The sequence below is a fragment of the Nicotiana sylvestris genome, chromosome 6, assembly GCF_000393655.2.
Source record: "Nicotiana sylvestris chromosome 6, ASM39365v2, whole genome shotgun sequence".
Classification (NCBI taxonomy): domain Eukaryota; kingdom Viridiplantae; phylum Streptophyta; class Magnoliopsida; order Solanales; family Solanaceae; genus Nicotiana; species Nicotiana sylvestris.
The window spans coordinates 126,152,125-126,178,785 of record NC_091062.1 but is presented as its reverse complement, the minus strand read 5'-3'; the positions used below and the strand labels follow the sequence as shown (position 1 = coordinate 126,178,785).

At 40.1% G+C, this 26,661-nt stretch overlaps 1 protein-coding gene across 1 annotated transcript; it reads right to left on the bottom strand.

Annotated features, from left to right (window-relative positions):
- Positions 1–12,501: 12,501 nt before the first annotated feature.
- On the bottom strand, positions 12,502–13,230 carry LOC138871233 (uncharacterized). The gene is made up of 2 exons (XM_070149102.1): positions 13,105–13,230; positions 12,502–13,008 (listed from the first exon to the last, which is right to left on the bottom strand). The coding sequence occupies exons 1-2, from the start codon at positions 13,228–13,230 to the stop codon at positions 12,502–12,504; spliced, it is 633 nt and encodes a 210-aa protein (XP_070005203.1).
- Between the last annotated feature and the right edge of the window lie 13,431 nt (positions 13,231–26,661).

Sequence of the window (26,661 nt, the reverse complement as noted above, 5' to 3'; positions counted from 1 at the left end):
AGACTGTCCATCCGTCTGAGGGTGAAATGTTGTGCTCAACTCCACCTGAGTACCCAACTCATGTTGTACGGCCCTGCAGAACCTTGATGTGAACTGAGTACCTCTATCTGAAATGATGGAAACTAGAATACCATGCAGACGAACAATCTCCCGGATATAAATCTCCACCAAACGTTCCGAAGAATAGGTAGTACACACAGGAATGAAATGCGCGGACTTGGTAAGCTGATCCACAATCACCCAAATGGCATCGAACTTCCTCAAAGTCCATGGGAGCCTAACTACAAAATCCATGGTGATCCGCTCCCACTTCCACTCTGAAATCTCTATCTGCTGAAGCAACCCACCCGGTCTCTGGTGCTCATACTTCACCTGCTGACAATTGAGGCACCGACCTACAAACCCAACTATATCTTTCTTCATCCGCCTCCACCAATAATGTTACCTCAAATCCTGGTACATCTTTGTGGCACCCGGATGAATGGAATACTGCAAACCATGGGAATCCTCTAGAATCAACTCCCGAAGCCCATTAACATTGGGTACATAGACCCTACCCTACATCCTCAATACCCCGTCATCACTAATAGTCACATCTCTAGCATCGTCGTGCATAACCTTGTCCTTGAGGACAAGCAAATGAGGGTCATCATACTGATGCTCCCTGATACGATCAAATAAGGAAGACCGAGAAACCACGCAAGCTAGAACCCGATTGGGCTCCGAAAGGTCCAATCTCACAAATTGGCTAGCTAAGGCCTAAACATCCATCGCCATGGGCCTCTCCACTGCTAGTAAATAAGCCAAACTCCCCAAGCTCTCTGCCCGGCGACTCAAAGCATCGGCCACCACATTGGCCTTGCCCGGGTGATACAAAATAGTGATATCATAGTCCTTCAGCAACTCTAGCCACCTCTTCTGGCGCAAATTAAGATCCTTTTGCTTGAACAAGTGTTGCAAACTCCAATGATCAGTATAAATCTCACAAGGAACACCGTACAAATAATATTGACAGATCTTCAAGGTGTGAACAATAGCAGCTAACTCAAGATCATGGACAGGATAATTCTTCTCATGTACCTTCAACTGTCTGGACGCGTAGGTAATCACCCTACCTCCTGCATCATTACCGCTCCAAGGACAATCCTCGAGGCATAACAATAGACAGTATAAGACCCCGAACCTATAGGCAATATCAAAATTGGGGTTGTAGTCAAAGTTATCTTGAGCTTTTGAAAGCTCGCCTCTCACTCTTCCGTCCACTAGAACGGAGCACCCTTCTGGGTCACTCTGGTCATAGGGGCTGCAATCAATGAAAACCCCTCAACAAAACGACGATAGTAACTTGTCAAGCCAAGAAAACTACGGATTTCTATAGCTGAGGATGGTCAGGGCCAACTCTGCACTGCTTCCACTTTCTTCGGATCCACCTGAATACCCTCACTCAGTACTACGTGGACTAAGAATGCCACGGAATCCAACCAAAACTCACATTTTGAGAACTTTGCATATAACTTCTTTTCCCTCAAAGTCTGAAACACAGTCCTCAGGTGTTGCTCATGATCTTCCCGACTCCGAGAATACACCAGAATATCATCAATAAAAATAATGACGAACAAGTCAAGATATGGCCGGAACACACTGTGCATCAAATGCATAAAGGTTGTCGGGGGCATTGGTCAGCCTAAATGACATAACAAGGAACTCGTAATGACCATACCGAGTCCTAAAAGCAGTCTTTGGGATATCTGGCTCCCGAATCTTCAACTGATGGTAACTTGAGCGCAAGCCAATTTTAGAAAACACTCGTGCGCCCTAAAGCTGGTCAAACATATCATCAATACGAGGCAAAGGATAACGGTTCTTCACTGTAACTTTGTTCAACTGGCAATAATCAATGCACATATGCATAGAACCATCCTTCTTCTTCACAAACAAGACAGAAGCACCCCAAGGTGATACACTGGGTCAAATAAAACCCTTATCAAGCAATTCCTGTAACTAATCCTTCAACTCCTTCAACTAAGGAGGGGCCATACGATACGGAGGAATATAAATAATATAAGTGCCCAGCAACAAATCAATGCCAAAATCAATATCTCTATCGGGCGGCATGCCCGGAAGGTCAGCTAGAAACACATCAGGAAAATCCCGTACTACTGGGACTGAATCAACTGTAGGGGTATCAATACTAACATCTCTCACATAAGGTAGATAAGCGTCACACCCCTTCTCAATCATACACTGAGCCTTAAGGAAAGAAATATCTCTACTGGAAGTGTGATCTAAAGTACCCCTCGACTCAACTCTCGGAACACCTAGCATAGCCAACGTCACGGTTTTGGCGTGACAATTAAGAATAGCATAATGGGGCGACAACCAGTCTATGCCCAAGATAACATCAAAGTCTACCATGCTGAGCAATAATAAATTGTCTTTGGTCTCAAAACCACTAAGAGCAACCACACACGACCGATAAACGTGGTCCACAATAAGAGAATCTCCCACATGAGTAGAAACATAAATAGAGGAACTCAAAGAATCCCGAGATACACCCAAATGCGGAGCAAAATAAGAAGATACATAAGAATAGGAGCAGCCTGGATCGAATAAAACTGATGCATCTCTATGATAAACCAGGACAATATATGTGATGACAGAATCGGAGGCAATAGTCTCGGTACGGGCAGGAAGGGCATAATATCTGGCCTGACCTCCCCTTCTAGGGCGACCTCTACCTCCCCGACCTCCACCTCAAGCTGGCTGAGCAGGTGGGGTAGCAACTGGAGCTGTAACCATAGCCTAAGAACTCTGCGGGCCACACTGTAACTGAAAAGTATGTGGAGGTGCACTCCTCCCAAGTCTAGGGCAATCCCTCACCATATGGCATGTGTCACCATACTCAAAACAAGCTCTGGGAGGACGTGGCGATTGTGACTGGCTTGGGCCAGGTCTGCTGGATTGACCTCTGAAAGCACCCCGTGCAGGAGGCGCACTAGATACTAGAGGTGCATAATAAGGCTCCTGAGGCCTAGGAGGAGCTGGAATACCACTGGCTGCTGGAAGACCTGAATGAATAGGGCGACTCAAATAACCCCTACCATGATGACGTGCAGCTAGGACACGGGCACTAGAATAATGGCCCAACTCTCGAGACCTCTTGGCCTCTCTCTTCTCTCTATCCCTAGCATGCATACCCTCTATATTCCTAGCAATGCTCACCACCTGCTGATAAGAAACATCCATCTCCAACTCACGAGTCATGCTAGATCTGATGCTGGGAATAAGCCCCTCAATGAACCGACGAACCCTCTCACAAATAGCAGAAACCAAGGCTGGAGCATGTCTCTCCAAGCTAGTGTAATGGATAGCATACTCCGAGATAGTCATAGTACCCTAGCGCAAATTCTCAAACTCTGCGCACCATGCGTCCCTGAGGCTTTGAGGAACAAACTCTCTTAGGAACATATCTGAAAACCGTGTCCAAGTTAGCGAAGCTGCCTCATCCGGACTGTCTAGCTCATAGGTACGCCACCACTCATAGGCGACTCCTCGAAGCTCTAAGGCAGTGAAAGAAACCCCACTCGATCCTGATATACCCATAGTGCAGAGGATATGGTGACACTCCTCCAGAAATCCTAAGGCATCATCTGATGCTATCCCACTGAATACAGGAGGATCATACTTCTTGAACCTCTCAAGCCTCCGCTGCTCATCCTCTCAAGCCACTGCCCTATCCTCGGGCTAACCTGGGACTGTAGGAGATATAGGAATAATCTTTGGGACCTAATCAACATGCACTCGCTGCTCAGGAGTACGGGCGGCGGGAGTCTGTGCTCCTCCCCCGGCCTGATATGTAGTTGCAGCAAGGGGAAACAACCCTGCCTGATCCAGAGTGGTGCACATGCTCATGAACTGCGCAAGAATCTCCTAAAGAGCTAGAGTAGTAGTAGCAGTAGGCGTATCAGGTGCATGGACTCCGGCTGGAACTGCTGGTGGTACCTCGGTGATAGCTCGCGCAGGTGCTCTAGCTGCACCACGTGCGCATCCTCGACCTCTACCCCGTCCTCGACTTTTGACGGCTGTAGTAGGGGGTGCGGGTGCCTGATCGTCTCGAGTAGCACGTTCCGCACCATCTGTAAGAGAGTAGAAGATAAAAGTTTAGAATTGTGATATCAAAATCTCGCACGACAAGGAAATCAAATAAAGTGGAATTTTTCTAACAGTTACATAGCCTCTCGTAAATAAGTACACACGTCTTCGTATCGATCCGCGAAACTTTAATAAACCGGTTTGTGATTCATGAATCCTATGAACCTAGAGCTCTGATACCAACTTGTCACAACCCCAGTTCTCCCTTCGTGAACATCGTGACGGCACCTAGTCTCCACGACTAGGTAAGCCTAACAAATGCGGAAACGAAATAATTTTGGAAAGAAAATAATTAAAAACTGATCTAACAAAATGAAAAAGTGTGTAAGTTGTCGCCTAGCATATAAGAGTACAAGAATCTCAACCTAACACTCCCAAAATCCGAAACTCCATGAATCACAAGCTAAGAGTTTACATAAAAAGCTCTAACTCCAGAAATATCTATCAACAAGGAAAATACAGAAGGGCTATGCTAGTGCTGAGAATAGAAAGGGACTCTTCAGTCTGCGGACGCGGCAAATATACCTCAAAGTCTCTACGAAAGCGCCTCGCCTCAAGTGTGATAAGGCTGAGTGGAAGTACCTGGATCTGCACATGAAAAACATGCACAGAAAGGGCATGAGTACACCACTGCGGTACTCAGTAAGTGCCAAGCCTAACCTCGATCAGGTAGTGACGAGGAAAGTCATGGACCTACTAAAATTAAATGAAATATAAGGTATGACAATATAGAATAAAGTAGTAAAAATTAAGTGCAACAGTAAGAAATAATATAGAATAGAAAGAACAACAGCAACTATAACAAAGACAAAATAATCACGGAAAGGAGTACAACTCAACACAAAGATTACATCCGGGGATCTCTCAGTATCCCGAGGATCTCTTAGTATCCTCAATATGTGTTCCAAAGATCTCTTAATATCCCGAGGATCTCTTAGTATCCTCAATATATATGCTGGGGATCGCTCGGTATCCCAAGGATCTCTTAGTATCCTCAATGTGTACTAGGGATCTCTTGGTATCCCGCACTACAATCCAAATCGAAATATATGTGCAGGGGAATCTCCCGAGATACCGTCCCGTAGTCCCAAAGTAAACACGCAGCAACAACACGAAGAATACTCAATTAAATTCAATTTCACACCAAGGTAAACAGGTATTTCTAACCTAACATTCTTCACATAGTCCAAATAAGGCAGTTTGAGAAAATAAAAACAATTTAGGCAATTAGACATGATTCTCTAAGCTAACAGAAGGCTTGATTGTAAGTAGAATAAACAGGAAGGGAAGACACAATTAAAGTTACTTAGTGAAAACATGATTTTCAACAATTAGCACAAGTACACACTCGTCACCTCACGTACAAGGAATTTCAAATATCAACAATACCAAATCCTAAGGGAAGTTCCCCCCCACAAGGTTAGGCAAGCCACTTACCTCAAACCGGCTCAAAATCAACCTGAGACCACGTTCTTGCCACGAGTACTCGACTCCAAATGGCCCAAATCTATTCAATTCAATTACATAATGTAAATATAACTTCAAGTAACTGACTCCACAAATAAATTATAAGCTAATACACGAAATTAGGTAAAATGACCAAAATGCCCCTCGGGCCCACGTCTCGGAATCGGGTGAAATTTACAAATTCAGAATCCTCATACTCTCACGAGTTCATATGTATAGAAATTACTCCAATCTGACATCAAAATCGTGATCCAAACACAAATATTAGGTCTAGGAACTTTTCCAACTTTTCTCTAATTTTTCCACCCCAAATTCGAATTTAAAGGATGAATTTAAGCATAGATTCGTGAAAATTAATCAAAACCGCGTACGAATTACTTATCCAAAACACCCAGGTGAAAATCCCTCTCACAATCGCCAATCCGAGCTCCCAAATCAATTTTCCAAGTTTTGAATCTAAACCCCCGATTCTGTCCCTTTTCTGACAAGTGAAACCGCATCTGCGGCTGTGGGACCGCACCTGCGGTCTCGCTTCTGTGAAGACCAAGTCGCACCTGCGACTTTTCATTAAATCAAAATTTCCGCTTCTGCGACATGCTTCCCGCACCTGCGGCTTCGCAGGTGCCGCCTATGACATGTGCGGTTATGACAACAGAATCAGCAGCTTCAGCTGCAAATTTCCAACTCCAAACTTTCCGTTAACGATCTGAAATCATCCCGAGGCACCCGGGACCTCAACCAAAAGCACGAACAAGTCACATATCACTATTCAAACTTATACCAATTCTTAAAACACCTAAAACAACATCGAAACGTCGAATTAACCATGTTTCAAGCCTAAAAACTCCAAAAACTCTCAATTTACGCTTTCGATCAAAAAGTCTACCAACCCTCGTCCGAATGACCTGAAATTTTGCACACACGTCACATTCAACACTACGGAGCTACTCCAACTTCAGGAAAACCATTCTGACCCTTAGATCAAAATCTCACTATCGAACCGGAAACTTCAAAAAATTTACTTTCGACATTTTAAGCCTAAATTAGCTACGGACCTCCAAAATACAATCCGAACACGCCCATAAGCTCTAAATCACCCAACGGAGCTAACGGAACCAACGAAATTCTATTCCGAGGCCGTCTTCATACTGCTCTGACTACGGTCCAAATTCTAAAGTTTAAGCTCTCATTTAGGGATTAAGTGTCCCAAAACACTCCGAAACTCAAACCAAACATCCCAGCGAATCAAAATAGCAGAAACAAATATGGGAAAAGTAGTTAATAGGGGATCAGAGTGCAAATTCTTAAACGACCGGCCGTGTCGTTACATGCATGGATATTTTAGAAAATATTTCTGGTATTCTTGGAGGGAGTGATATTTCTAATTGTGCTGTGAACTTGTTGACACAGTAAGAGATGTGACATGTATTTTTGAAGTTGTCTAATGATGAATCTAGGAAATCTTGGTTGGAGTACAACTACCAACGATCCTTCGTGCCGAATAATCCATCTAATCCAATCTGAGAAGTTGTTGATGATGCTTTACCCATATTACATTAGCATTAGACATTTTAACTTGCCCTTTAAAGTATGTGTAGAAGGTTATATTTTCTTAATATTTTGTTTCCTGTTTAGACATAATGGTAGTTTAATCATTTCTTGTTTAGACATTACGTGTTTTATTTTAATAGATGACTATACTATCAACTTTGAATTTAGCATTTGTTATTTTTAATTCGTAACAGTATGTATGTCTGTTTCATTTCAGTTTAATGGAATACTGGAACAATGACCTGTTAAATGATGAAAATAAAGAAGAGGAAACCCAAGAAAATAAGGAATGGATGACACTATATCGAATAACATGTAAGAGTATATTGATATATTATGAGAAATACATTTGCAAGGAACCATGTCGTACATCTAAACGCATTAGGAATATATTTATCCAAGATATATTACATGAAAATGAGACTCGGTATTATGAAAATTTTCGATTGAGAAAGTCAGTGTTTATTGATTTAAGTAAAGATCGAGCTGATAAATATGGTCTTAAACCCACATGTGGGATGTCTGTCTATGAGGAGTTAGGGATGTTATAGATGATTTGTGCACATGGTGCCGAAAATCGATTGGTACAAGAGATTTTTCAACATTCAGGAGAAATAATTCATAGGCATTTTCATAGTGTTCTAAAGGCCATTGGTAAGCTTGCAAGAGACATAATTCAACCACATCCAAGTTATAATGATGGTGCAGGAGATCACAAGCCATGTGATCAACGATATTTCTCTTTCTTTAAAGTAAGTGACATTCTTAATAATTATATTATTATATTTTTACATTTTAAATCAAAAATTATCTAGTGTAAACTTATATTTAGTTTATGAATGTATATATTTTTAGGTTTGTATATATTTTTAGGATTGTATTGGAGCACTTGATGGCACATATGTGAAAGCAAGATTGCCTCAAGGTCAAGAGATACCATATATTGGACGTAAAGGTTATTCTACTCAAAATATTCTTGATGTTGTTGACTTTAATATGTGTTTTACATTTGCATGGGTTGGGTGGGAAGGAGAAGCTTATGATAACTATATATTTGGTGAGGCACTGCATAGACCCGAACTAAATTTTTCACACACATCTGGGGACAAATATTATCTTGTTGATGCAGGATATTCACACATAAAGGGATATATGGCTCCATATAAAAGGGGATAATGTGATATACCAACTTGCAGAATTTCGTCGAGGTGCGACACGATAATTGCGAGCACCAAATGGACATAAAGAAATGTTCAATTATTTGCATTCTTCTTGCATAAATATTATAGAGGGAACATTTGGGGTATGGAAAGCAAGGTGGTCTATTTTGTGAGATATGCCTTTTTATCATATTGACACTCAAAGAGATTTCGTATTGTCTACAATGTCGATTCACAATTACATTAGAAAGAAAAGTAAGGTGGACAATGCATTCCAAGAAACTGAGAATGAGAGATATGTGCCACATGTTGATCCTGATGTTGGAAGATCCACAAGAGTCAACGTTTGTTTTGGTAATTTAAAAATATTATTAATCACCAAAGAAGCAAATTATAGCATATAAAGGCTAACTCAACCTGTATACAAGTCTATCCTGTATTCCTAACCTCAACAGACTAGTTTACATGTCACTATACTATTACCCTTACAACCTGTAGAAGCTTATGTTGCAGAACTTCTTTGAGTTTGCCAACAGTCCGTATATTGCAAAGATAGGCTATCTCTCTAATGATGCTCTGCCTATCCCTATGTACCTTATCAAATACTCTTTGGTTTTTTTCATTCTATATATTATACAATGTTTCATCAAAGACCAGTCGCATGAACTGGCCTTCAACAGATTTCTTCTTTGCTTTCTCCACAAACCAGAAAACTAGTTGAGCCCACGTCTTTAGTTGCACCTGAATTTGTAACTAGTTGAAAAATTCTTTTCATAATCTAATGGTGATAGTGCATTCACAAAATAGATGGGCATGAGTCTCTGGATGTTGTTTACAGAAGACACACGTTGGATCCACATCAATGTTCCATTTGATCAACCTGCCAGTAGTCAGTATTCTTTCATGTATGATCAACCACATGGAAAACACTGCTTTAAGTCTAGCTAGATTCTTGAACATGATTGCTTTCCACTCGACTTTTGCTAAGGATCCAAGTTGTTGTAAGTACAAATGTTTGATCATACTGCATTTGCCTCTATCTCCCGGCAGTTGTGGGCTTCGTCCATCAACGGTCAAGATCTTTTGAACCATCCAACTTGCTTGTTTAGCCACTTTGATATTAGTTATAGGTCGCCCCTTTGTATGATACATATGGACCCATTTGATCCACAGCCTGTCTGTTTTTGTTGTTAAGTCCTATTGTAGTTTGAGGATGGCTGTTTTATTCCAGTTTTTGAGATTCAATATGTTTAGCCCACCATCACTTTTGGGTTGACAGACTCTCTCCCAACATATCAAGGCACGCTTGGTAATGAAATTAGCACCTGACCACATGAATCTTCTTCAGTATGCTTCAATGAGTTTGATCACCTTGGAAGGTATCAAAAACATTTGAGACCACTAGGATTGTACTCCAAACAGTACAGATCTAATTAGTTGTACTCTTCCAGCGTATGACAATTTGCTTGCAGTCCAGGATGATATTTTGGTTACTATTTTTGTCAATCAGAGCCTGCCATTGTGTCACCTTCAATCTTTTTGGTAGCAAGAGGCACTCCCAAGTACCTAAATGGTAGTTCACCTTTCATATAACTCAGTTGCTGAAATATAAGTTCTTGTTCTGTATTGTCCACTCCACCAAAATATACTGAACTTTTGTTTAGATTAGCTTTTACCCCAGATGCTATGGAGAACTGATCAAAATATTGCTTCAACATTGCCACAAATTGGTTATCTCCCCTAGCAAACAATAGGAGATCATCAACAAAACTCAAATGAGTAATGCCTAGTTTCTTGCACTTTGGATGATAGTGGAAGTACTTATATTCTTTAGATCTCTGAGAAGCCTATTTAGATATTCCATGGATAAAGTAAATAAGATGGGGATACAGGGTCACCCTGCCTGAGGCCCTTAGCAGCAGGAAAAAGGTAGTGCTAGCTCTCCACTTATCAAGATAGAATAGCTCACACTATGGATACATGATGATATCCATTGGTTGAATCTATGAGGGAGGCCATCCCCTTCATGATTTGTAGCACAAAGCTCCATTCTACACTGTCATAAGCCTTTTGTAGATCTACCTTGATCATACATCTAGGTGATATATGTTTCCTTGAGTAGGCCTTAATCAGCTCATGTGCTAGGATAATATTATCACCCTCTTTTCTTCTTGGGATGAAACCAGCCTGAGCCCCATCAATCAAGAACCCCATTACTTTCTGCAGCCTTGATGATAAGATTTTGTATATAATCTTATACAATATAGTACAACAGAATATAGGTCTGTAGTCCTTGATGTTAGTATGGTTGGTGATCTTAGGCAATAGAGTAACTGTAGTACAGTTAATGGCCTTAGGCATCACTCCTGTAGCAAAGAACTCAGATATTGCTTCATATAAATCCTTCTTAATAACCTCCATAATTTATTGAAGAAAACAATATTATACCCATCGATGCCTGGGGCTTTGTCATTACCAATAGCACACAAACATTCATCTACTTCTTGCTTAGATATATCTTTAACATGCTCCACTGCTTGTTGGTGATTTAGTTTAGGGCCACTCTTCAGTATTTGCATGTTTTCAGCAGGTAAAGTTTAGTTGCAGCTCTCATAAGGGACTTATAGAAATCAACAATCTCTCTCTTGATACTCTTAGGGTCTGCCTGGACTGCACCATTTAGTGTTATTAGAGTTGTAATATTTTTCCTGCTTGCTCTGTCTTTCATCATTGCAAAGAAATATTTATTTTTTCCATCTCCAACATCAATCAGTGAGCTCTTGATTTTTGTAGTATTTTCTCTTCAATGAGTGACCATTTCTCTAATTGAAATCTAGCCTTTTTCTCCATCATCCTTAGCTGATCAGAGTAGCCTCTAGTCATTTTTTGTTGACAATAAATCAAGTCCTTTCTTGCTTGGTCTATTTTTTTTGTTATATTCTTGAAGTCTCTGGTATTTAAGTTCTTAAATTCAGGCTTCATAGCTTTCAACATGTACCAGCTAGTGGCTAACTTGCAAGACTGCTGAGCACCACGCCATCCTTCATTAACAATTCTTTGGAATTCTTCATATTCAGCCCAAATATTTAGAAACTTGAAAGGCACTTTTATGTTATTATTTCTTCTCTGAAACTTCAGTGTGAGTGGTGAGTAATCTGAGATAAATGGATTCCCAATTTCAACTATTAGGTGACCAAGGTTCATCATCCAATCATCATTCCCCAATGCTCTATCTATCTTGTTAGTTACCCTGTCTTCTCCCATTTGCCCATTTGTCCGGGTAAAGAACTCCCCTCTCCAAGGGATTTCAGACATCATTGTATCTGAACAAAAGTTTGCAAAATCTTTAATATCTACTTGTATTACTGCAATCTTTGACATTCTATCTTGAGTAAAGATAATAACATTAAAGTCTTCCCCCACCCATAATAGCCATGGTTGATTTATAGTTTGTGAAAGGTTTTTGAGCTTTTGTCACATCTCCTTTCTCATCTCTAAGTTTTTATATCCATATACCACAGTCGTAGCACAGCTGACATCAGAGTTGTTAATGGTATAATGAATAAATTGAGCATTAGTTTGTACCATATTCACCTATCATATATTTCTATTGACTAATATCCATATTCTTCCATTAATCACATTATCATAGTTATGTACTAAGTCCCAATTTCTTGCAATCTTGGGGGCAATAACAAAAGACTTATGTTATTTAATTTGGGTCTCCACTAAACCTGCTAAGGAAATATGATTGTCTTTTAAGTATTTAGCCAACTCCTTCTATTTATATCTTTGATTTGCTCCCTTCACATTCCACATGAGGAGTGTCATTTGGAAGGGTCTGATGTACCACCTCTATCTGGTGGCTGCTTATCCCCTTGACCTCCTGATAGCACTCCAAATGCATTCTGTGTGACAATTGAGAAATCCATACCTCCTACAATTTTTCTAGGAGTTGAAATACCAGTTTTTCTCTCGATACACTATTATCATGCCCGTTAGGATGTGTAGTACCCTGGGTAGTATCCAGGGATTTTCCAGCCATTATGATAGGGCCTACAGTTTTATCTTTAGAAGCTATTGTATCAGAAGATTTAGCCTTAGAAGGATCAATTGGCATAATTGATTCTTGAGACTTACTTGTATTCTGTGTCACATTTCCTTTGCTTCTTCATTCCTTTGCTAGCTGGTGAAATTTTCCATTCACTTTCTGAATTTTCTGAGGTTTCCCTTGAACTTCCTCACTGCGTTTGCATACATGCCCAAGCCGTTGACAATCTGAACAAAATTCAAGTTGCCATTCAAACCTCACCGCTTGATGGTACATCTTGCCAGATGAATCCTGTATTTTCACTTCAGTTGGTAATGGCTTTGTTATGTTCACTTCAATCAGCATCCTGGCAAACGAAATTCTCAATTGATTAGTTGTACATTCATCAGCAAATAGGGGCACTCCAATAGTTATTCCCAATCTTCTCAATGAGTCTTTTCCCCAATACACCATATGCAAGTTAGGGAAAGAGACCCATATGGGTATCTCTTTGAGAAACGCTGTATCAAATTCTATGTCAGGAGACCATTTCTTCAGGATTATAGATTTATTATTGATTTTATATGGTTCTCCATACAGAATTTCTTTAAGGTCGTCTTCCTCTTTGAATTTGGCGATGAAATAGCCCTTGTCATGTTAGAATAGTTTAGAGCATGGGACTTTCGACCAATTCTGGTTGATGAACCTCTTCATATGATTATACCCTGGAATTTTGCCTATTACTACAACAATCAGAGAGTGCTTCCACTTATCGACCTCTTTCGCAGGCTCCATGGGATCCTGAATAACCACATTACCATCCATAATCATAGGTGGACTGTAAGACAGAGCAAGGTCGTTTGATGCCATCTGATTTTTAGCAAACAAATTAACTCACGCCGAAGCTACTGGATCTTTGTTAGCCATCAATTTCTATGGATTTTTATATGCATGTTCATTTAGTTGTGGTTGCACCATAGTCGATACATTCGAAGATGAGGCCACACATTCTCTCATCACTTTGTTCATTCCACTAGCATCCTTAGGCAATCTACTGTCCAATTCTACTAGATGTGTCGGAGAATTATAAAATTGAGAGAAATTACCATTTTCGTTCCTTCTGTTTTGTTGATCCACAGCTGGAGTTACCAATGGTGTCGCCGCCTGTGTTTTCTAAGAGACTAACTGTGCTGTCGGAGATTTGGTTGTTGTTAGTGAGCTTCCGAGAACTAGTATCGATGTCTTCCTTGGTCGTCTTGATCCATTACCTTTGCCCTTTGCCATTGACAACCACCGTTCTCTCCAAACGTACCCGCCGTTTGGAGAAACTAGTCAGTGGGGAGGGAATTTTCTAGAGAGAAATTTTTTTGTTGTTGAAGTTAATTGGTTTCCCAACTTTCCTCCACAAGAGTCAACGTTGCAAATGAAGAAAATATAAAAAATCAAAGAGATAATAATATTTGGATGGCAATTCCTGTTCTGATTGCTCAAGATATTTATGATAGTTGAATGTTTTAATCTTATTTATTACAAACAATACATATTAAGTGCTTGTTTCTTCTCTACAAACATTGTGTGCATTATTTAAGGTTTTTCTCTTAAATTTTGTTAATTTATACTTCATCCCTTCTAATTTATGATTGTATACTTATCATAACATAAATTCTATTTATAAAAAAGATATTATCTAATCATTTTTATAATTAAAATAACATGATAAATAGGTATAATCTATGTAGAATCTAAAAATTTGAAGGAAATAATGTTTTTAGTAGTGTAAATTGTTATAAAGTCATTTAAGTCATTTTAACATAAAAAGAGCTTATCAACACTTTTTAATCAAACAGTTTCAACTGCTTATTATTAATTTCATCACTTTTATCCAAACACATAACTGCTTATCTTTTAAATCAGCTTCAACACTTAAAAGTGCTTTTCAGCACCTAATGCTTATCAGTTAATCTAAATTAACTAAGCCAAATGGGCTCTAAGCAATTTGAAAAATACTTTTGAGCAGTAATTAGTATTTGGCAAAAATTTTAAAAAGTGATCCTAAGAGCCTGTTTGGCCAAGCTTCTAGGAAGCCAAAAATATTTTTTTGCTTTAGAAAAAAGCACTTTCTTATAATAAAAAATTAAGGTATTTGGCCAAAATAGAGAAGTGCTTATGAGCAGTAGCAGAAGTAATTTTTCTTCTTTGGGGAAGAAGCTATAAATTCTAGCTTCTTTGAAAACGCAGAGCGGAAAATTAATATTATTCAAGACAAAAATATCCTTACTGTAAATTTATATTTTCCAAATTATACCTTATTAATCTAAACTTTTCCTCTTTTTTTTTATTTCTACCATTCCTTTCTTCTCTTTTTTATTTCAGTTTATTTTCATTCTCATTCTCATGTCCTTTCTGGAATAGTCTTTCTACTATAAATAAATCTCTTCTTTTCTTATTCTGACATTTCTTCTTTTCTTCATCTCATATTCATAATTTATAAGGCTAATCACCATATTCAAATACTCTATTCACAAGAAATAATTTTGTTTTTCTTTTGTAGTATACCAATATTATCTTATCTTTAGTTTGTAGTTTTATTTCTATTTTTTAGCGTTCATGCATATATTATAGTTGAAAGAATGTAGTACTATTTAGTTTGTTATTTCTTAAGGATATATAGTGCTTTTTTGTTAAAAACAATTTACAATAACTATTTGATATTAATTTTGTCTTTTAAACTACTTGTAAACTGAATGTCACGATCCGAATTTTTCACCCTCGGGAGTCGTGATGACACCTACTCGTAAAAGCTAGGCAAGCCACGAAATATAGAAAATTCAATATCTTTCATTTTTAACTCTTTGTAATGAATTGAATTAATAGGTGATCAACATTTAAATAATAGCGAAAGATGAAATTAAACGGAAGACTTAGACTAATATAATATCAAAATCAGTAAGAAAATGCAACATGCATCTCTACCCTGAAACTGGTGTCCCAATATCCACGGACTGTCTATGAATACTACATACAAATGTCTGAACAAGGAAATACAGTCTGTCTCGGAAACAAGTAGAAACAGAACATATAAATAGATAGAAGAGAATACCGGAGTTAGGCTAGACACTTACCAGCACATGGGATCAGTTGTGTTGATGCTACACTCTGCACTATGTGCAGATACCGGAGCAGCATTTGGATAGTAGCACTTGAGGAGCCAGCCTTCAGTCCACTCAGAGATCTCGAGGTAGTCCGGCAGGCGTCCGCAGGCCTGGCATTCTCTTCTATCTATTTATATGTTCTGTTTCTACTTGTTTCCGAGATAAACTGTATTTCCTTATTCAGACATTTGTATGTAGTATTCATAGACAGTCCGTGGATATTGTGACACCGGTTTCTGGGTAGAGACGCATGTTGGCATTTTCGTACTGATTTTGGTATTATATTATTCTAAGTCTTTCGCTTAATTTCATCTTTTGCTATTATTTAAATGTTGATCACCTGTTAATTCAATTCGTTAAAAAGAGTTAAAAATGAAAGAGATTGAATTTTCTATATTTCGTGGCTTGCCTAGCTTCTACGAGTAGGCGCCATCACGACTCCCGAGGGTGGGAAATCCAGGTCGTGACATGTTGGTATCAAAGCTCTAGGTTACATAGGTCTCACAATTCACGGACATGCTTAGTAGAGTCTGAGGGATCGGTACGGAGACGTCTGTATTTATCCTCCAGAGGCTACAGAGTTAGGAAAAACTTCACATTTGTTCTTTCTGTCGTGCGGTTTGGTTTTCTTAATGCTAATTGAATTTCTACTCTATTCTTTCGCAGATGGGGAGAACACGCGCTTCCTCATCTACCGCTCAGCAGCCCGAGCCCCCAGCAGCAGCTCCCACGAGGGGCAGAGGGCGAGGCCGTGCTAGAGGCCGAAGTAGGGGCAAAGATCAGCCCCGAGTAGCAGCACCAGTGGTGGAGCCTCAGGTTGACCTTGATGATGAGGTTCCGGCCCTAGCAATATCGGTGGGCCCAGCTCAGATCCCAGAGGGGTTTATTGCCACCCTAATTCTTTAGGATGCTCTGGTCCGTCTAGTGAGCCTTATGGAGAGTGTTACCCAGCAGGCTTGCTTCCTATAGCACCAGCCGTCTCTCAGGCTGGAGGAGGAGAACAGACTCCTACTACTTGCACTCTGGAGCAGGTAGCTCCCCAGATTCAGACTTCAACGATTCAGCCAGTGGGAGCAGTTCAGTCGGGTGTGGTAGCTCAGACCGGTGATGGAGCAGCTATGTCTGCCGATGCTTTGTGGAGGCTGGATAGGTTCACCAAGCTTTTCACTACTACTTTCAGCGATGCATCTACTGAGGATCCCTAGGATTATTTAGACAGCTGTCACGAGGTTCTCAGGAACATGGGGATAGTTGAGACCAATGGGGTCGATTTTGCCACTTTTCGCTTGTCTGAATCCGCTAAGACTTGGTGGAGAGATTATTGATTGGCTAGACTAGCCAGATCGCCAACCTTGACTTGGGAGCAGTTTGCACAGCTATTTCTGGAGAAGTTTCTCCCCATCACTCAGAGAGAGGCCTATCAGAGGTAGTTTGAGCATCTCCAGCAGGGTTCCATGACTGTTACCCAGTATGAGACCAGATTCATCGACTTGGCTCATCATGGTCTTGTCATACTTCCTACCGAGAGAGAGCAGGTGAGAAGGTTTATTGATGATCTTATTCAGTCGATTCATCTTTAGATGGCTAGGGAGGCTGGGAGTGAGATCACTTTCCAAGAGGCGGCCAATGTGGACAGGAGAGTGAAGATGGTTCTGTCGTAGGAAGGTGGTCATGGGTCGGATAAGAGGCCCCGTCATTCAGGCAGATTTAGTGGTGCCTCGTCTGGAGGCATGGATTCGTTTGGTAGAGGCCATCATCCTAAGCCCTTTCAGTCAGCACTTCAGGTTTCTCATGGTGCTTCAGGTAGCAATGGTTCTCACATGCAGTATTCTGATCAGCAGCCCTATAGTGCACCACCAGCTCCTATCAGTGCACCACCACTCCAGAGTTTTCGGGGTGGTCATTCAGGTCGCCAAGGTCAGTCTCAGTTTCCTCAGCCGCAACACTCAGGTGGATGCTATAAGTGTGGTGAGTATGGTCATATCCGGAGGGCTTGTCCGAGGTTGGTGGGTACTCAGTCGCAGCAGCAGGTTTCCCGTGCCATGGTTCAGGCACCAGGTGTTCCACATACCGCCCAACCAACTAGAGGTGGGGGTAAAAGTGCTATAGGTGGAGGTAGAGGCGCTAGAGGTGGAGGCCAGCCAGCTGCAGGCCGTCCCAAAGAGGTAGTCCAGGGTGGTGGGGCCCAGCCCCGATGCTATGCTCTTCCAGCCAGGCCTGAGGCTGAGGCTTCAGATGTGGTTATCACAGGTACTGTTCTGGTTTGTGATAGAGATGCTTCAGTGTTATTTGATCCAGGGTCTCCATACTCGTACGTATCCTCTTATTTTGCACCGTATCTGGTCATGCCTAGTGATTTATTGAGTGTTCCTGTTTATATGTCTACACCAGTGGGTGATTCTGTTGTGGTGAATCGAGTTTATCACTCTTGTATAGTTGTGATTGGGGGTCTTGAGACTCGAGTAGATTTGTTGCTTCTGGACATGGTCGACTTCGATATTATATTAGGGATGGACTGGTTATCAACTTACCACGCTATCTTGGACTGTCATGCCAAGACTGTGACCATAGCTTTACCGGGTTTGCCTTGTTTAGAGTGGAGAGGGACTCCTGGTCATTCTAACTGTAGTGTTATCTCTTATATGAAGGCTCGACGTATGGTCGAGAAGGGGTGTTTGGCCTATTTGGCGTATGTTCGTGATTCTAGTGTTGAGGTTCCTTCCATGGATTCTGTGCCTGTTGTTCGTGAGTTTCCTAAGGTTTTCCCTTCAGACTTGTCGGGTATGCCACCCAATAGGGATATTGACTTTTGCATTGATCTGGCTCCAGGCACTCAGCCCATTTCTATCCCGCCGTATCGTATGGCCCCACCGGAGTTGAAAAAGTTGAAAGAGCAGTTACAAGACTTGCTTAAGAAAGGTTTCATTAGACCCAGTGTTTCGCCTTGGGCTGTGCCGGTGTTGTTTGTTAAGAAGAAGGATGGGTCAATGAGAATGTGTATCGATTATCGGAAGTTGAACAAGGTTACAATCAAGAATAAGTATCTGTTGCCGAGGATTGATGATTTGTTTGATCAGCTTCAGGGTACCAAGGTATTTTCGAAGATTGACTTGAGATCTGGCTACTATCAGTTGAGGATTAGGGCATCCGATGTCCCTAAGACAGCTTTTCGCACTCGGTATGGGCATTATGAGTTCTTGGTTATGTCATTTGGGTTGACAAATGCCCTAGTAGCTTTTATGGACTTAATGAACCGAGTGTTCAGGCCTTATTTGGACTCATTCATGATAGTCTTCATTGATGATATTTTGATATATTCCCGCAGCCGGGAGGAGCACGAGCAGCATCTTAGAGTGGTTTTTCAGACCTTGAGGGATAGTCAGTTATATGCTAAGTTCTTGAAGTGTGAGTTTTGGTTGAGTTCAGCTACATTCCTGTGTCATGTTTTATCAGCAGAGGGTATTCAGGTTGATCCGAAGAAGATTGAGGCAGTCAAGAACTGGCCTAGAACAGCATCAACTACAGAGATTCGGAGTTTCTTGGGATTGGCAGGCTATTATCATCGGTTCGTGGAGGGGTTCTCATCTATCGCAGCCCCGATGACCAGGTTGACCCAAAAGGGTGCCCAGTTCAGATGGTCGGATGAGTGTGAGGTGAGCTTCCAGAAGCTCAAGACAGCTTTGACTACGGCACCGGTGTTGGTTCTGCCCACGGGTTCAGGGCCTTATACAGTTTACTATGATGCGTCTCGTATTGGGCTTGGTGCAGCATTGATGCAGGATGGCAAGGTCATTTCCTATGCTTCGCGGTAGTTGAAGATTCATGAAAAGAACTATCCGGTTCATGATTTGGAGTTGGCAGCCATTGTTCACGCGTTGAAGATTTGGAAGCATTATCTGTATGGCGTGGCATGTGAGGTGTTCACAGATCACAAAAGACTTCAGTATTTGTTCAAGCAAAAAGAGTTGAATTTGAGACAGAGGAGGTGGTTGGAGTTGTTGAAAGATTATGATATCACCATCTTATATCATCCGGGAAAGGCCAATGTGGTGGCCGATGTTTTGAGTAGGAAGTCAGCCAGCATGGGCAGTCTTGCTTATATTCCGGTCGGTGAGAGACCGCTTGCTTTGGATGTTCATGCTTTGGCCAATCAGCTCGTGAGGTTGGATATTTCTGAGCCCAACCATGTGTTAGCTTGCACAGTTGCTCATTCTTCGTTATTGGAGCGTATCCGTGAGCGGCAGTATAATGATCCCCATTTGTGTGTCCTTACAGACACGGTGCAACACGAAGGTGCCAAGCAGGTTACCTTAGGTGATGATGGAGTTTTGAGATTGCAGGGTCGAGTTTGTCTGCCTAATGTGGATGGTCTTCAAGAGTTGATCTTAGAGGAGGCCCATAGCTCCCGGTACTCTATTTATCCGGGCGCCGCGAAGATGTATCAGGATTTGCGGCAACATTATTGGTGGCGGAGGATGAAGAAGGATATCGTTGCATATGTGGCTCGGTGTTTGAATTGCCAACAGGTTAAGTATGAGTATCAGAGGCCTGATGGTTTGTTCCAGAAGATTGAGATTCCTAAGTGGAAGTGGGAGCGAATCACTATGGACTTCGTTGTTGGACTCCCACGGACTCAGAGGAAGTTTGATGCAGTGTGGGTTATTGTTGAAAGGCTGACCAAGTCAGCGCATTTCATTCCTGTGACAGTCTCCTATTTTTCCGAGAGGTTAGCTGAGATCTATATCCGGGAGATTGTTCGTCTTCATGGTGTGCCCGAGTCTATTATTTTGGACCGAGGTACGCAGTTTACCTCACATTTCTGGAGAGCAGTTCAGCGAGAATTGGGAACACGGGTTGAGTTAAGCACAACATTTCATCCTCAGACGGACGGGCGGTCCGAGCGGACTATTCAGATTTTGGAGGATATGCTTTGAGCTTGTGTCATTGACTTTGGAGGCTCGTGGGATTAGTTTTTGACTTTAATAGAGTTTGCCTACAACAACAGCTACCAGTCGAGTATCCAGATCGCTCCTTATGAGGCTTTATATGGTAGGCATTATCGGTCTCCGATTGGATGGTTTGAGCCGGGAGAGGCTTGGTTATTGAGTACGGATCTGGTTCAGGATGCCTTAGACAAGGTCAGGATCATTCAGGATAGGCTTCATACAGCGCAGTCCAGGCAAAAGAGTTATGTTGACCGCAAGGTTCGTGATTTAGCATTTATGGTCGGTGAGCAAGTTTTGCTTCGAGTGTCGCCTATGAAGGGCGTAATGAGATTTGGGAAGAAGGGCAAGCTTAGCCCTGGTTCATTGGCCCGTTTGAGATTCTTGATCGAGTGGGAGAGGTGGCTTATAGACTTGCATTACCGCCGAGCTTATCAGCCTTGCATCCAGTGTTTCATGTGTCCATGCTTCTGAAGTATCACGGTGACCCATCCCACGTGTTAGATTTCAGAATTGTCCAGTTGTACAAGGACTTGTCTTATGAGGAGGAGTTGGTGGCTATTCTAGACCGGCAGGTTCGTCAGTTGAGGTCGAAGAGTTTTCCTTCTTCGTGTTCAGTAGAGAGGTCAGCCTCCTGAGGCATCGACCTGGGAGTCCGAGTCCGATATGCGGAGCCGTTATCCCCATCTTTTCCCCGACTCAGGTACTTCCTTCATATGTCCGTTCGAGGACGAACGACTGTTTTAGAGGTGGAGAATATGATGACCCAAAAGGTCATCACTTGGTTTTACATTAAATTCTGTGTTTCGAGGCCTTGAAAACTTATTTAGCATCACCTCGATTTGCATGTGTAGTCCGGGTGCGTAGCCGGAAAGCCTAAATATGAAAATCTATGAAAAATGATAAGTTTTGACTATAAAATGAGTTAATTTGACTTCGGTCAACGTTTTGGGTAAACGGACCCGGACCCATAATGGGACGGTCCCGGAGGGTCCGTAGGAAAATATGCGACTTGGGTGTAAGCCCGAAATCGAATTCTGAGGTCCCAAGCTCGAGAAATGAATTTTTGAAAAAAATTATTTTCTGAAATTGTTTAAACGAATTTGAAATGAACTTTTGATTAGAACGTATTGGTATCGGCCCTGTATTTTGGTTCTGGTGCCCGGTATATGTGTTATATGTGATTTAAGATAACTATGTGAAGTTTGGTAAGAAACGGATGTCATTTGACGTGATTCGGACCTAAAATTGCAAAATTTGATGTTTTGAGAAGTTTGAAATAATTTATTGATTTTGAGGTTTAATTCGATGTTAACGATGTTAATTTGGCGATTTGATCGCATGGATAAGTTCATATGGTGTTTTCGAGTTAGTACGTATGTTTGGTTTGGAGCCCCGAGGGCTCGAGTGAGTTTCTGATGTGTTTTGGAAGGTTTTAACTCTTAAAAAGTTGCAGGTTTTCAACTGTTGGTATTCTGATATTTCCTTCTTCGCGTTCGCGGGAGGACCCTCGCGAACGCGATATGTTAATTATGCTGAAGGAAATTCCTTTTACGCGAACGCATAACCCAGGTCGCAAACGCGAGGCGTTGGGGGGTCTTCCCTTCGCGAACGCGGGCCTGGTAACGCGAACGCGAAGGCTAATTGAGCCTGGGCAGGGGGTGGGGCATTAAATTTACGTGAACGCGACAACATGGATGCGAACGCGAAGGCTCGAGGGGTCATTTCTCCGCAGATGCGAGCCATCTTCCACGAACGCGAAGGCCTAGCAGGCCTAATCCATCGCGAACGCGATGGACCTGTTGCGAACGCGATGGACCTGTTGTGAACGCGATGAGTAATTTCGCCCAATTATTTTAAGTTCCAAAAATAGAACACATTACGGGATTTTCATTATTTTCACAAACTTCATCTTCTCCACACCTCCTGGGCGATTTTTGAAGAACTTCTTCACCATAACCTCCTGGGTAAGTACTCTTTAACTTGTTTTCTTCCATTTTTATCAACACCCATTAGATTTCTAGGCCTAAAATATGTGATTAAGGGTAGAAAATTAGGGATTTGGGTAGAGTTAGGGCTTTTTGATTTTTTGGGAATTTGACCTCGTTTGGGGTCGGATTTGAAAACAAATTATATATTTGGGCTCGGGGGTGAATGGGTGATCGGGTTTCGGTCCGAACCTCGTATTTTGACCAAGCGGGCCCGGGGTCAATTTTTGACTTTTTGGGAAGAATGATTAGAAAGCTATAATTAAGCATTGGAATTGGATTGTTTAGCATTTATTGATGTTATGAAGTTGATTATGTATAGATACAATCGATTTGGAGCCGAATTCGAAAGGAAAGGCGGTGTTTGAGGCTTGAGTTGGCTATGGAAGTTCGAGGTAAGTGTTCGGTCTAACCTTAGCTTGAGGGATTAGGAGTTGTTCCTATTGCTATTTGCTTCTTGTCGAGTACGACGTATAGGCATGGTGACGAGTATCTATACTTTGGTGTCGAGCATGACTGTGAGTCTTAAATTGGAGTTTGTTGTGTTCTTAAATGATATTATGGATGCTTTAATTGATAATTCTCGATATTGAGCAGGGATTTAGTTTGATTTCGTGGGAATTTACTTATGATTGAGTATTGGTGTTAGCTGAGATGATTAGAAGTTGGGTTGAGATTGGTTATAGTTGTTTCTCCCTGGCCAGAATGTATTTATTTTTACTGTTGAATCCTTTGTGGGGATAGTGTAGTTTGTAGTTGATCCCTTGCCGGGACTCTTGGTATGGTTGTTGCTAAAGGAATATTAAATATATGGATCGGGTTGCACGCGCGCAACAATATTAAATATATGGATCGGGTTGCACGCCACAACAATGTTATATTGGATCGGGTTGCACGCCGCAACAATGTTAAATTGGATCAGGTTGCAAGCCGCAACAGTGATATAAACGGATCGGGTTGCACGCCGCAACAATGTTAAATTGGATCAGGTTGCACGCCGTAACAGTGATATAAACGGATCAGGTTGCACGCCACAACAGTGTTACATAATAGGGATCGGGTTGCGCGCAGCAACAGTATTATTATTGTTTTGTTTTAGATTTTGAGTTGTTCTCTCATATTTCTCTTTAGTTTCTGCTGGACTTGATATTTTCCCCGTAGCATGTACCCCCTCCCATTTTAATTGTTTATTTCCGTTTATTTTTCCGCTGTATATATATATATATATATATGCACATGTTTATCTGGAGTCTGGTCCTAGCCTCATCACTACCTCGCCGGGGTTAGGCCAGACACTTACCAACACATGGGTTCGGTTGTGCTGATGCTACACTCTGCACTATGTGCAGATACCGGAGAAGAATTTGGACAGTAGCACTTGGGGAACCAGCCTTCAGTCCACTCAGAGATCCCGAGGTAGTTCTGCAGGCGTCCGCAGGCCTGGCGTTCTCTTCTATCTATTTATATGTTTTGTTTCTACTTGTTTCCAAGACAAACTGTATTTCCATGTTCAGACATTTGTATGTAGTATTCATAGACAGTCTGTGGATATTGTGACACCAGTTTCTGGGTAGAGACGCATGTTGGCATTTTCGTACTAATTTTGGTATTATATTAGTCTAATTCTTCCGCTTAATTTCATCTTTCGATATTATTTGAATGTTGATCACTTGTTAATTCAATTCGTTAAAAAGAGTTAAAAATGAAAGAGATTGAATTTTCTATATTTCGTGGCTTGCCTAGCTTCTACGAGTAGGCGCCATCACGACTCCCGAGGGTGAGAAATCCGGGTTGTGACACTGAATATTAGTACTATTTTTTTTTTTTTTGTAATTTGATACTCAAAAGTATTTTTGAAAGAATTGTCCAAACACAATTTGCTTATCAAATATTGTAAAAGAATTTCTCAAATGAATTGGCCAAATACAAACTACCACTCTCAAAAATACATTTTTCAAAAATACTTCTCAAAATAAGTAATTTTGGCGGCTTGACCAAACGGGCTCTAAGTGTATTTTTCTCAAAAGTATTTTTCAAAAAAGTAAGTTTGGGGAGAAAGCTATTTTTTTTAAACAACTTAGAGCCTGTTTGGCCAAGCTGCCAAAACTATTTATTTTAAAAGTATATTTGTTCAAAAGTGCTTTTCGAAAAAGTACTTTTGGAGAAAAACAAGTTGTGTTTTTTAATTCATTTGAGAGGTACTTTTTGCAATATTTGATAAGTAAATTGTGGTTGGCCAATATTTTCAAAAAGTACTTTTAAGTGTCAAATTACAAAAAAAAAGGATAATAAAAGTTTACTTTACAATTAATATTATAAACAGAAAAATAAATTTAATTATTTATTATAGAATAATTTAATTAGTTTTTATTTTTAATTAATTAAAATATTTAAAATAAAAATATATATTAAACCTTTTTTAATCAATATAGTTATTCAAAAACATAAAATTAGGTATCTAGTATTATTACTTATTGTTTGAATATAATAATGAATTGAATATATCAAGATATGTCTTTAATTCAATACAAATTAAAAATTTACTCCATAAATTATTATCTAAATATAAAAGAAAAAGATCTACTTATAATAGAGAGACTATTCCAAAGAGGAATAGTAGAAGAAGAAAAAAAAGTATACTGAAAATAAAAAAGAGAAAAAGGGGATGGTAGAAACAGAAATGAAAAGAAAAAAAATTAAATTAATGAGGATACTTTGAGAAATATATTAATTTATGGTGAGGATATTTTTGTCTTCAAAAAATTAATTTTCTGCTTCTGTTTCTAGGAAGAAGCTAGAATTTGTAGCTTCTTCCCAAAAGCAGAAAATTGCTTCTGCTTAAAAGCACTTTTCTTTCTTGGTCAAACATATTAAATTTTAAAAAAAAACATTTCTCCGGACAAAAAGTACTTTTTGCCGGCTAAAAGCTTGGTCAAACATGCTCTTGTTCTTTTACTCAAAAGCACTTTTTCTTCTCCTAAAAGCTTGGTCAAACACCTTAATTTTTTAAAAAAAAAAAACGTTTGACATTGGAGAAGCTTGGCCTAACAAACTAAATTAATATGCGCAAGTATTTTACTTATTCTTCTATACATTATGTTTCTTTAAAGGAACAAGCATTCAATTTTTTTTTGTCCAAACACTACCCACAAGCAAACAGGTTATATTAGTTAGTATGTTTTATTCAGTAGGTTATCACATGATCATCATGTTTCGTGTTAAAATTAGTGTGAAATCTTATATTGCAAATTGGGATGATCATCATGCGCTTGTGGTTATTGGTGAGTGGTGACAACCTTTTTGTTGGGATGGACTCTCAAGAAAAGACAAGATTTACCGTACCTTGCTTAGTGCATTTTTTGGGTCTACTTTTGAATATTATACTATTGAAAAACATCTGAAAAAGAGAGAATATTGTTAATAGATTTACACTTTGAACAAGATGGAGAGACGAATTCATGATCTATTATTCATGAATTTAAAGTAAATGTGATCTAATTATGTATACAAAGTTTAAAATTTTAAATCATGCAAATATTGTTTGAGTGAAAAATAATGAGTTCAGTTGAACCTACAGAGCCGTTCTAAATTCGTCCCCAACAAGATTAGAGTAAGAAATTAACTAATTCATGTGAGATTTTGAACTCAAGATCAAATCTGCTAACTGGTTGAACTTTAATCAAGTTGAATTACATCTAATATAATCAAAATGTAGTGAATATTGCAACATTTTAGCTAAATCGAACTTTGTAGAATAATAGCTTATCGTTGATCTCAAGTTGAAGCTCACATTTCAGTTTTAGTGACATGATGGATCTAATTTAGTTCAAAGTGACCTATATCGTTCCTGCATTTCAAATTAAATGATAATAGTTCATATTCCTCTGCTAATAAATGTCATACAATGCTTCTAGAGTTCTAGTCTAGTTAAATAGATTCCAAACATATCATCATACGCTATAAAAAAAAAAAAAAACATATATGTATCTCCTACTTTTAGTTCTCAATACCACAGTAATCCTCTGACATTACATACTTCTTACACACGTATGAAGAAAATTATTCTTTGATTGTGTGGGTTTAAAGTATTGTGAACGTTAAAATTGAATTTCCCTAATTACATGATGCAGCAAGGTAAAAGCTCAAATTTAATTCCGGCGACCTCTATAGTTTTGTTTGAAAAATACAATAAGTTTTTACCTTCAGTACGTCTGAGTT